Source organism: Eurytemora carolleeae, unplaced genomic scaffold (genome assembly GCF_000591075.1).
Source record: "Eurytemora carolleeae unplaced genomic scaffold, Eaff_2.0 scaffold271, whole genome shotgun sequence".
NCBI classification, from domain to species: Eukaryota; Metazoa; Arthropoda; class Copepoda; order Calanoida; family Temoridae; genus Eurytemora; species Eurytemora carolleeae.
In genome coordinates, this window is record NW_019396164.1 from 212708 (window position 1) to 225954 (window position 13247).

Sequence of the window (13247 nt, forward strand, 5' to 3'; positions counted from 1 at the left end):
CAATAATTGTTTTTCATCAAACTGTTTTCTGATAATATATGCAAATCTGCACTTTGCAGGGAACTTTAAGTTGAGGAGGGCAAAAATAAGAAAAATATCAATAACGTTTAACTTTGACTAAAAGTATAAAATTCGTCAAAAAAACTTTGGTCTATTAAAATTAAAATTAATTGACCTTAAACAGTTTTTATCATATCAAAAGGGGTAGTTGAATCCCCCCCCCCCAGTTAGGTTTTCAAAAATGTACATTATAAAACAGAATTTTGGTTTTATTTTGTATTTTTCATTTAAATTTTTAGTTGTATATAAAGTGGTTTAAACAATAAATCATTTTTATTATAATTTGTAAATAGATTTCAGGACTTTTTTTATGATTTTTGATACTCACTGCAGTGTGTCTCACGAAATATGACAATTCAAAGAAGACCTAGACCTAAATTGAATTTGCATGGACATACCGTTATTAAAACTAAAAATATAGACTTGTATTGTAGGTTTGAAGGTTTACCTGTTTATAGTGATGCGTTTAGTCATAATTGGTGTACGACCAATTAAACTGTAATGTAGTTACAGGGTGCATATGTGGCATTTAATAATTAATATTTTATGTAAATCCTGCATTTTGACATTTCATGCCACCGTAAACTTTAATTAGATTAGTTTAGTCAATATAAATAATATAAATAACAAGAAATAATTATTTATAATAAAATATTTCCACTTCGACTCATCTCTGTAAATATTAGTAGTTAGCTTATACTTAAGAATAATAATTATTAATGTTTTTTCATCAAACAGGCAGGGAGGGGGGGGGGGGGCCTTTTTGAAGAAGTGTCTTTTATTGATTATATTTACAATAAATATCATTTTGGTTGCTTTCGCTGTGGAACTTGTAAAATTATCTTAAGTAAATGACAAAACGGTTGTTAAGAGTGATTTATATTTATAATTAATTAATTTCAACCATGGAACCTATTTATTGTTCAACCAAGACTGTTAAATTAAGAACATAAACCATTCAACCCCGATTGGTTCAACCATTAAATACGTTAAATATTTCAAATATATATATTCTCCAATATACAGCTAGGTTCACATTAAACTAATTTACTTTAATCAAATTAACTTAAGTCTAAAATAATATTTCAACCCTAATTCAAATACCTGGGAATTCTCTCGATTACCTTCGAATACCTTCTAATTTTTAGGAGCATCTTGAGAGCATAGAGAAAAACAAAGAAGTTTTAAAATCGAAAAATGCAACCAAATTTTGCAATGCTTATACTTGGCGACAAATCAAATTTAAAGAAGCTACGAGGGCAGAAATTGGAATGAGTAATTTCACAAAAATAGAACTGTGTCTAGATTGATGTAAGCTATATAAGATGTAAAAATCAGCGATATTTCCACCTTTTGTTAGCTTGTCAACTTCGTTAATTTATAGAACATTCCCTTTTCCCTGCAGATAAAGAAAAAACAATGAAATAAATTGGTATAACCTGTAAACCCTGCAGGTTCCTTGTTAGATATTTGCAAATCTCCATGATTTGAGTGAATGCACATTGTTATCAGATTATACTTGCATCCTATCATGCATTTCTGCATTCAGACTGCACTTGAGAATATAGAATACTTGGTTCCATTCATCCTATACTTGGGAATATAGAATACTAGGTTCCATTCATCCTATAATTGGGAATATAGAATACTAGGTTCCATTCATCCTATAATTTTGAGTATAGATTACTAGGTTCCACTCATGCTATACTTGGGAATATAGAATACTTAGTTCCATTCATCCTATACTTGGGAATAAAGAATACTTGGTTCCATTCATGCAATACTTGGGAATATAGAATACTTGGTTCCATTCATCCTATACTTGAGAATATAGAATACTTGGTTCCATTCATGCTATACTTGGGAATATAGAATACTTGATTCCATTCATCCTATACTTGGGAATATAGATTACTAGGTTCCATTCATCCTCTACTTGGGAATATAGAATACTAGGTTTCATTCATCCTATAATTGGGAATATAGAATACTTGGTTCCATTCATCCTATACTTGAGAATATAGAATACTAGGTTCCATTCATACTATACTTGGGAATATAGAATACTTAGTTCCATTCATCCTATAATTAGGAATATAGAATACTTGGTTCCATTCATCCTATACTTGGGAATATAGAATACTAGGTTCCATTCATCCTATACTTGGGAATATAGAATACAAGGTTTCATTCATGCTATACTTGGGAATATAGAATTCTTGGTTCCATTCATCCTATACTTGGGAATATAGAATACTTGGTTCCATTCATCCTATACTTGGGAATATAGAATACTTGAAGGTTTCATTCATGCTATACTTGGGAATATAGAATACTTGGTTCCATTCATCCTATACTTGGGAATATAGAATACTTGGTTCCATTCATCCTATACTTGGGAATATAGAATACTTGTTTCCATTCATCCTATACTTGGGAATATAGAATACTTGGTTCCATTCATCCCATGCTTGCTATTACTAAATTTTTTTCTTCCAGATATCATGGTTCGAATACTGAGAGGGGTTCTAGTGCTGTATTTGCTGGTGGAGCGAGGGTTCAGCAAGTATATGGAAGGGGAGCTGAAGACAGGGGAGAACTGGGCTTTCCTAGCTAGGTTCTGCTTTCTCTCTCTAGAGGGGAAATTCGAGTACGATATTGAGTATGCAGAGGTAGGTTCTTAATATTAGTATGATGAGAGGTAGGTTCTTAATATTTGTATGATGAAAGGTAGGTTCTTAATATTAGTATGATGAAAGGTAGGTTCTTAATATTAGTATGATGAAAGGTAGGTATTTAATATTAGTATGATGAGAGGTAGGTGCTTAATATTAGTATGATGAGAGGTAGGTTCTTAATATTAGTATGATGAAAGGTAGGTTCTTAATATTAGTATGATGAGAGGTAGGTTCTTAATATTAGTGTGATGAGAGGTAGGTTCTTAATATTAGTATGATGAGAGGTAGGTTCTTAATATTAGTATGATGAAAGGTAGGTTCTTAATATTAGTATGATGAGAGGTAGGTTCTTAATATTAGTGTGATGAGAGGTAGGTTCTTAATATTAGTATGATGAGAGGTAGGTTCTTAATATTAGTGTGATAAGAGGTAAGTTCTTAATAATATTAGTATGATGAGAGGTAGGTTCTTAATATTAGTATGATAAGAGGTAGGTTCTTTATAATATTAGTATGATGAGAGGTAGGTTCTTAATAATATTAGTATGATGATGAATTAGTTCCATGTTCAGCAACATGGATGAACTAGTACAAATTTCTTCTAAATTTTTAGAAAAAAAATGTATCATCTATTCATTCACACATCATCAAGCTGTCCATTTTTGCCAAACGAACAATGAACATTTCGTATTTTGAGATTTTTGCAGAGTTTTTCTCGTGTTTATTATTAATATTGAGAAAATATTAATGTGTTTTATGTATTGTTAGATAAAAAGGTATTATATTGGGAACTGAACGGTTTATATCTTATCTCCCAGAGAACATATTAAATGCAAAGTTCCTTGCTTTATCGGTATTTTCACCAATTTCGCAAGAATTCAGCAGAAATTGTCAAATTATATGTTTTATAATGTAGAAGAATATAATAGAAATATTGTAATAGGGTTAAGAAAATTAAACAAGGAAATTTCTAGAATAGGAAAATATATTTGAGAAAATTAGAAATATAGAAAGATGAAGTATAGTCAGGCGCGTAGTGGAGGGGGGCCGGAACCCCTGTGCCCCCCCTAGACATGCACCCCTAAGCCCCCCTAGAGCCAGAGGCATGCTCTAATTTATTAAACAGTAAACTTACATATATATATATTCAAATTTTTTACTTTTCTTATCAATCGACAATGTCACAATTTGTCCTTTTTATGATTATTTCTCAAATTCTTTCTTGTACCTTAATCTTATATACAATATTTTTTTTCGCGGGGTTTCATTACAAATGATTGGTAATTATGGTCAGATGACTAATAGTCAGCCTTCAGGTAGATTAATATAGATTTTAAACTTTAAACCACACCTCAACTACGCGCCTGAGTATAGTATGAAATTTCATACTACTAACCTGAGGCTCAAACTTTGATATATTACATTCCACATTACAAGTTTTTACTGCTGTTCGCACCAGATGGAGTTGCTTTTCGTGTTCTTGATTCTTATTCTTGTTTCGATTTTTAAATTTTTATTTATGTTTAGGATTTTGTTTTTAGTTGTTTTCATGCTGTCTGATTATTTTTTTTGATGATCTTTTTCTAGTTCTGTTTCCGTTTTATTCTTGTTCTTGCTCTTGTTTTTATTATTTTTCTTGTTCTTGTTTTTAATGTTGTTAGCTTATTCTTGTTTTTTATGTTTCTAATCATGTTAGGTTGTTATTGTTCTTGTTCTTGTGTTGTTTAATCTTGTTAGCTTGTTCTTGTTCTTTTTTAATGTTTTCAATCTTGTTAGCTTTTTCTTCTTCGTGTTCTTGTTCTTATGTTTTTATCTTGTTAGTCTGTTCTTGTTCTTAAGTTTTCAATCTTGTTAACTTGTTCTTGTTCGTGTTCTTGTTCTTACGCTTTTAATCTTGTTAGCTCGTTCTTGTTCTTGTTTTTATGTTTTCAATCTTGTTAGCTTGTTCTTGTTATTAGAAAAAAAAAGTATGCGCGCTTGAGGGACAAAGATATGGGCGTGTTCGGTATTTTTTCAATTTGTTCGTTCATCTTTCGTGAACAACCCATTTAGTTTTTTTCCATCGTTCGTTTAGTAAAACAAACGATAGCTTTTTTTTCATTTCTCTGAATAATCCAAATCGTTCGTTCATTGTTTGTTTTCTAAATGATGCAATCTTTCACGAAAGATTTGTTTCGTTGAAAAAAACTATACCCAATCCTAGAAGGCCATAAGGTTTTTTTTATAGTTTCTATCAAAATACGTTTTTATAATTAAGTTTTGTTCCGAAAAATTGAATATTATATGCGCGCATTTTCAAGCTGGAGAACCCCCCTTCCATTCATCCTATACTNTCCTATCCATTAACCTATTATTAACTCCTATCCATTAACCTATTATTAACTCCTATCCATTAACCTATTATTAACTCCTATCCATTAACCTATTATTAACTCCTATCCATTAACCTATTATTAACTCCTATCCATTAACCTATTATTAACTCCTATCCATTAACCTATTATTAACTCCTATCCATTAACCTATTATTAACTCCTATCCATTAACCTATTATTAACTCCTATCCATTAACCTATTATTAACTCCTATCCATTAACCTATTATTAACTCCTATCCATTAACCTATTATTAACTCCTATCCATTAACCTATTATTAACTCCTATCCATTAACCTATTATTAACTCCTATCCATTAACCTATTATTAACTCCTATCCATTAACCTATTATTAACTCCTATCCATTAACCTATTATTAACTCCTATCCATTAACCTATTATTAACTCCTATCCATTAACCTATTATTAACTCCTATCCATTAACCTATTATTAACTCCTATCCATTAACCTATTATTAACTCCTATCCATTAACCTATTATTAACTCCTATCCATTAACCTATTATTAACTCCTATCCATTACTGGGTATTAAACAATACAATTAAAAGGTAGACTTAGAGATTGTCTTTGAATATTTAGTTGTTATTAAAGGATAAAAGTTCTATCTGCATTAAGGTTGAACAACATATAATGTTTCATAAATGTGGTTTACGTTTTGTTAAAACGTACGGTCTAATAACATCATCATTTTTATCGGAACACCCTGTACATGAACTCACTTGTAACATCATCATGTTTAATTGTACACCCTCTACATGAACTCCCTAGTAACATCATCATGTTTAATTGTACACCCTGTACATCCCTAGTAATATCATCATGTTTAATTGTACAACCTGTTCATAACTCCCTAGCAACATCATCATGTTTAATTGTACACCCTGTACAGAACTTCCTAGTAACATCATCATGTTTAATTGTACACCCTGTTCTTAACTCCCTAGTAATATCATCATGTTTAATTGTACACCCTGTACATGAACTCCCTAGCAACATCATCATGTTTAATTGTACACCCTGTACATGAACTCCCTAGTAACATCATCTTGTTTAATTGTACACCCTGTACATGAACTCCTTAGCAACATCATCATGTTTAATTGTACACCCGTACAGAACTCCCTAGTAACATCATCATGTTTAATTGTACACCCTGTTCAGAACTCCCTAGCAACATCATCATGTTTAATTGTACACCCTGTTCATAACTCCCTAGCAACATCATCATGTTTAATTGTACACCCTGTACAGAACTCCGGTAACATCATCATGTTTAATTGTACACCCTGTTCTTAACTCCCTAGTAATATCATCATGTTTAATTGTACACCCAGAGCCTGAAATTTAAAAGAGTATCGTTGAACGAAACTGCCGAGTTTCCTTTTTGGGGTCTTATTATTTGTGTAGATTTTGATTTAAGAGATTTGATAAAAATGTTAAGATATAAAGGATTAAATAAAATAATATTTTAAAACAAAAATATCGATATCTACAAAACCCATTTGTGAAACCCGGGTTCCAAAACTGGTTTTCATAACGATACCCTGTCTTAAGTTTTGGGCTCTGTACAGAACTCCCTAGTAACATCATCATGTTTAATTGTACACCCTGTTCTTAACTCCCTAGTAATATCATCATGTTTAATTGTACAACCTGTTCATAACTCCCTAGCAACATCATCATGTTTAATTGTACACCCTGTACAGAACTTCCTAGTAACATCATCATGTTTAATTGTACACCCTGTTCTTAACTCCCTAGTAATATCATCATGTTTAATTGTACACCCTGTACAGAACTCCCAAGTAATATCATCATGTTTAATGGTACACCATGTACATGAACTCCCTAGTAACATCATCATGTTTAATTGTACACCCTGTACAGAACTTCCTATTTTCCTGAAACTGACCTGTCCTAGAATATATACCTAGTGAGAGAATCTTCTTTTACATTTAGAATTCAAAACATAGAACTGAGAACAGAAGATACATGATTAATCTTAAACCCTTCCTTATTCTTCAGCCCAGAGGTTTTATCTTAGTAGGTTTAAACATTTAGATACATGATTAAACCTTTCCTTATTCTTCAGCCCCTGGGTTTTATCTTAGTATGTTTAAACATTTAGATACATGATTAATATAAACCTTTCCTTATTCTTCAACCACTGGGTTTTATATTTGTATGTTTAAACATTTAGATACATGATTAATCTTAAACCTTTCCTGATTCTTCAGCCCCTAGGAGTTCTGTTGTAATGCTTATCACGATCTTTATTATCCATGTTATCAATATATCTATATCTATTTCTATCTATTTAACCCTGACCGGCCAATCCGGTCAGTTTGATTTACCTGTATATATAAATAAATAAGTACTACACGAAACGTTGTGTTACACGGACGTATACAGAGCCTTGGGTTTTGGCTAGAGATTGAGAGCCTTGAGTTTTGGCTAGATATAGAGTCAGTGAGACTGTAATTAGACTTTGAGCAGCGTAATCTCGGGACCTAGATTTATTACATATCTTTGTTTGTTCAAACATTAAGATACATGATTAATCTTAAACCTTTCCTTATTCTTCAGCCCCTGGGAGTTTTATCTTAATCAAAACAATCAAATAATAAATCAAAATCAATAATCAAAATTTAAATAACTGGGATACAGTGCAGTTTGATTAGCTGTAGCGCTTTAAATTAAATAAAAAAAAACTTCTCGAAGGAAGTGTTTATTTCCAGTAACATGAACCATTTCTACAGAATTTCCAGTAACCCGAACCATTTCTACAGTAGAATTTCTAGTAACCCGAACCATTTCTACAGAATTTCCAGTAACCCGAACCATTTCTACAATAGAATTTCCAGTAACCCGAACCATTTCTACAGTAGAATTTCCAGTAACCAGAACCATTTCTACAGTAGAATTAACAATTAACAACAATCCATGTCCTTAGTCTGATTGCAAAAATGAACGAGACGAAGTCTGGGTTTTCTATAAAAATGAAGTTACTTGTTGCAGAATAATTGGAAATTGTGAAAATTAAACACTTAAAAGCTTAAAAACTAAACTATCTGTACCTAAACCCTGAAGTGAATCCTAGTTCTAGCAGTGGGAGGGGGGGTTCTGGAAATAAAGATAAGAAGTAGTCCTGAAAGATTGTTTATGTGAATATATTGAGTAAATATCAGATATATGAGACAAGTTGCAGACACATTCCATGTAAGTTCTTTCAGTAAAACAAAAAGCAGAACCATCATATTTTTATCTGTAAATGTTACTTTTTCTGTATACGTATGTTAAAAAATAACAGTTAAAAAAAAGGGTCACGGCACATAAAAAAGTAAAAAACATGTATTGCATAATTCGTGGTTTGAGTTCCCTTCAGATTATTTGTAAAATTTTAATCTAACAAATTGCTGTAATAGTTTTATTAAATTCACAGAGTTTGAGACCAAATTTGCTGTTTTTTATATGCACCTGTCCAGAAAATATGTAAAACTTTTTTTGACAAACGTACTTTTCAACTCTGTTGAACTTAAGGTTTAATTAAGATTTGAGAACCGTTGAAATATTTTGTGTTGCAAACGAGAATGAAAAAAATAATAAAAAGGTTTTTACACTCATTTTTACCAAAAAATAATATTTTGGTCTTTGCACTAATTTTGTATGATAAAACTGCAGAGGTTATAAAACATCTTAAAATAAAATTTATTTTTTGAAGAAAAAATTTGTTTAGAATTTTATAAGAGACGAGTGCTGAAAGAAAAATGTAAGATATTATGATTTTCGAATTTATGGTTTCAATTTTTTAAAAAAAAACTATTAGATGGTATCAAAAATAGTACCACTCTGCTTATATCTAAATGGTCTGTGTACACAGACCCATTTAATTTAATAAATGATTTATTTAATAAGATAATAGTTTCTTTATTTTGCTTTGTAACAACAACTAATACAGTTAATTATTGCTTAAATGTCGTCTTCATATTTCAGAGTTTTCTGGTGGTCCGATTTTTAAGACAGGATATCGTTCTGAAACCAGTTTCAGAATCGGAAACCCGGTTTTGTAAAGTGGGTATTTCGTAGATATTATCCTTTTTGTTGAAATACTTTTGCTATATGAATACTTTCATACTCTCTTTTACATTTTCGCGCAATTTTCGGAATTTCAAAATTTTCCTTGGAATTGCGCAGCTTTGGGCAAACACGAATTTGGTAAATGTAAACGTAAATCAAAGTACATGGGTCCGCTTTAAATCTAGCATTTAATCATTCTTCATTATATTAGATTCTTAAAAAATTGAAGATTATAAAACTTGTTTCAGGAGTACGAGGTACAAAATCTGGATCTGTATTATGATACAGACACACAATGGCCCCTGGTGTACGGATCCAGTTCAAACCTAACTTCGTGTCAGGAGAAGGAAGCTGTTCTCCAGGTAGGTCCTTAAATAGAAAAGGTTGTACATACAAGTTAGTTCTATCTAAAGGACCGTAATTTGTACCTACGTTGACACTACATTAAACTATTTTGATCGAGAAATTAAATTTTTCACTGGTAAAACTTTACCTATTGAATATTTTTAATCTTTTTAATCTAAAAATTACTATTTTGACGTTGTGTACTACTTTACTGTACTGTACTGTAGGTTGAGAATAACCAGTTTATAAACATGACAACTGAGATTGTGTACTGCTGTACTGACTGTACTGTACTATACTGTACTGTATAATGTATTATACTATATTGTACATTACTTTAGGTTGAGAATAACCAATTTTTAAACCTGCAAACTGACAGTTTGTACTACTGTACTGTCCTGTACAGTACTTTAAGTTGAGAATAACCGGTTTATAAACCTGACAACTGAGATTCTGTACTCTACTGTAATGTAGGTTGAGAATAACCAGATAAATCTGACAACTGAGGTTGTGTACTACTGCACTGTACTGTACTGTAGGTTGAGAATAACCAGTTTATAAACCTGACAACTGAGGTTGTGTACTACTGTACTGTACTGTAGGTTGAGAATAACCAGATTACCCACAACAAATTATACTATAAGGAAGACCTAAAATTCTTAGAATATAGTGATCCGAAAGCTGAATTTTTTGGTTTCTGCGCTGCATACAGTTTACACAGGATATATTTAATGGGTTGACAAAAAACACAGTTAGTTGTAGAGACGAAAGTTGAGGAATAAAAACTGATTCCGTACAGTCGTCTTTGAAGTCTCATCCTTTGTGGGTAACCCTGTGGCCTGTATAAAAACAAACAGTTGTGTACAGGGTCTGCCAATAAACACGGGAATTGAGAGCCAACTTGAATATCTTCTTCGATTTCTGATAAATCAGGGGAAGAAAGTTCCAAACCGTGCTTATGTTCCAAACCTGACACTGAGTGCCAGGTTTGGGCACAATTATTATGATCAACGTTTTATTAACTCTTTCTGTGATGAGAGCAACTTTAATTAAAGAAACTAATTCCAACATATTAATAAGAACTACGAGAACTAGAATAACACTATTTATTTCTTTTCTAAAACTTAAAACTGTAAGTAGACGTTCATTTTTAATATAAACCCCATACCATTTTTGAAAAAAATCAAGGTTTTCCATTTACATGTGAATCTTGGCACGTTTTGGAACATAAACCATCTTACGTGACAATCCAAAATTTGAGAATATTCAACAGTTCGGAACAAAACTCGCTTTCATAATTAACAGAATAGCATGAATCATTAAAAATATTTTTATCTTCTAAATTATTTAAAACATTATAATTATATTATTTATTTTCAAACACAAAATACAAAATAATAATGTATGATGGTTCAGCTTAAAATAAAACACAAAAGAAAATGTATTATGAGCCGATTGAAAATATAATGTTTGATAATTTTGTTTGATCGTATTTGTTGAAATCTCAACTAAATATACATTCATTGTGCATTTACTAGTAGATAACTAGTCAGCACTCAAATAATCAAAACATTTTCAGGAATGCATTCATTGAACTCATGAATACATATATTTTTAAATACGGAAAGTAAAGATGATTTCAAGTTTTATCCATTTTTAATAAAAAAATTTACTGCCATTTTTCTGTTCAATTTAATTGTTAGATCAATATAATATTACTATTAAAAATGTTCTATGATATAAGTTGTTATATTTTAAAATATTAGAGCAGAACATATTTTTTTACATTTTTATTATTTCAATATTTAGATTCTACCAAATACAAAAATTTGTTTCTTATCGAATTGTGTAAATGCTTGAAAGTATCATTGATTCAAATCTGTGAAATATTTCAAAAATAGCGATATGTTCCAAAACTTGTTTTGTGCCGAAATGTGACATGTTCTAAAATGAAATCAATAATTTCATCAAAAATTGAAATTTCTTTACTTGGAGGAGTTTCATATTTTGTTATAAAAATATAGCCTTAACTATTCTAAATTAAAGTATGCAAACGATTGTTTTCTTCTCGACCTAAATAAAAAAATATAAACCGTTAAAACAGATAACTTTGCACAGTTGGCCAAAACCATTCTTGTATGCCATTAGCTCCTGCTCCAATCAGGATTCAGTCATGTGTTTGGTGTCTATTCTGAACCAATAGAAATAGTATGGCGGTAACATCTATCTTTCTATCTATAAGCGCATTATCCAATTAGAGATACATCCTTATATTGGCGCTATAACAGTAAATGGAAATATTTACTTCTTCAGAAACTATAGTGAAACCTGAAACTTAGTGTAAGGTTTGGGCCAAATCACGGTTTGAAATATTCTTCCCCTGTAATATATATAGCTTACAAATTAATTTTTAAAGTAAAATGGTTTATAATGTATATATATACAGTATACACGTCGTANTTCTAAATTAAGTTCTAAATTAAGTTCTAAATTAAGTTCTAAATTAAGTTCTAAATTAAGTTCTAAATTAAGTTCTAAATTAAGTTCTAAATTAAGTTCTAAATTAAGTTCTAAATTAAGTTCTAAATTAAGTTCTAAATTAAGTTCTAAATTAAGTTCTAAATTAAGTTCTAAATTAAGTTCTAAATTGTACCAATTCAGGAATTTCCGAACAGCACGTGAAAGATGGTGGTTTGTGGCGATATCTAACTGTAGGTCAGCCAAGGGGCTCAATCTCAGGTATCATTATTATCAGTGTTATCATCTATGGTCCTTCTGTTAGTGGAAAATAATTACAGTTCTATAATTTATTTTCATGATAAAACATAATTAAAAAGAAAGTAAATAATAAGGTTAAGTTAAATTTTATACTAATTATGCATAAATAGTATTATTATCATTATAATAAATCAAACCGCGCACTTTTTATAGATGCGTTCAGGGGCCAAACATTTACAAAACAAAATATATAATACTTCTTCGATTAGGCATTTTTAGACCAAATAATTTATTAAATCCAAAGATAATTTATACATTGCAGAGGCCGAATTAAAAGTTGAGCCGCGGCTCGAATAGGACACGCGGTTTAAACATGATTGGTTCATCTTGAAATTGTATTAATTATTTTGAGATTTTACTGCGACACGGTTTAAATTCTTTAAATTAGGCCTCTGTTTTGTTGTTATTGTTGTAATGTAAGTTTTTGTTCTCTTCTTTGTGTTTTTATATTTGTTTAGTTTACGTTGTTTATAATGTTGTTAGTATACGGGTTCTCTTGTCCTAGTTGGGATTCACATTGATCCAAAGGTTGCAAAGGAGTCCTAGTTGGGATTCACATTGATCCAAAGGTTGCAATGTCTTACGCAAACAAAGCTGACAATTTCACCAATTACTTCTGAAAAGCTTAAGCTTATAGCTCCTAAACGTTCATGTCTAGGGCTACAATAAAGTTGAGAGTAGGTGACGTCAAATCAATTGTCCAAGGCGTTGTAAGTGTGACACTACAAAACCGAATCAGTATTTAAAATTGATACGACTCTATCTAACAGTCTAGATGATGTTAATATTGTATTTGAAATAGTTGTCTTTGAAGAATGAAACTAACAGAATCTGACTTCTAACTTTCAACTAAATTCAAACTGTCATCATATATTGTTTCATGGTTTACATCAAGTCCAACAGAAAGAAAT

At 30.8% G+C, this 13247-nt stretch overlaps 1 protein-coding gene across 1 annotated transcript in view; it reads left to right on the plus strand.

Annotated features, from left to right (window-relative positions):
* LOC111696917 (transmembrane protein 145) overlaps positions 1-13247 on the plus strand; it is a 39492-nt gene that overhangs the window by 803 nt on the left and 25442 nt on the right. Inside the window, exons 2-5 of the mRNA XM_023466704.1 lie at positions 2560-2732; positions 9462-9575; positions 10098-10138; positions 12220-12297. Coding sequence (XP_023322472.1) covers positions 2565-2732; positions 9462-9575; positions 10098-10138; positions 12220-12297 — 401 coding nt within the window. The 5' untranslated portion in view covers positions 2560-2564. The remainder of the gene's footprint in view (positions 1-2559; positions 2733-9461; positions 9576-10097; positions 10139-12219; positions 12298-13247) is intronic.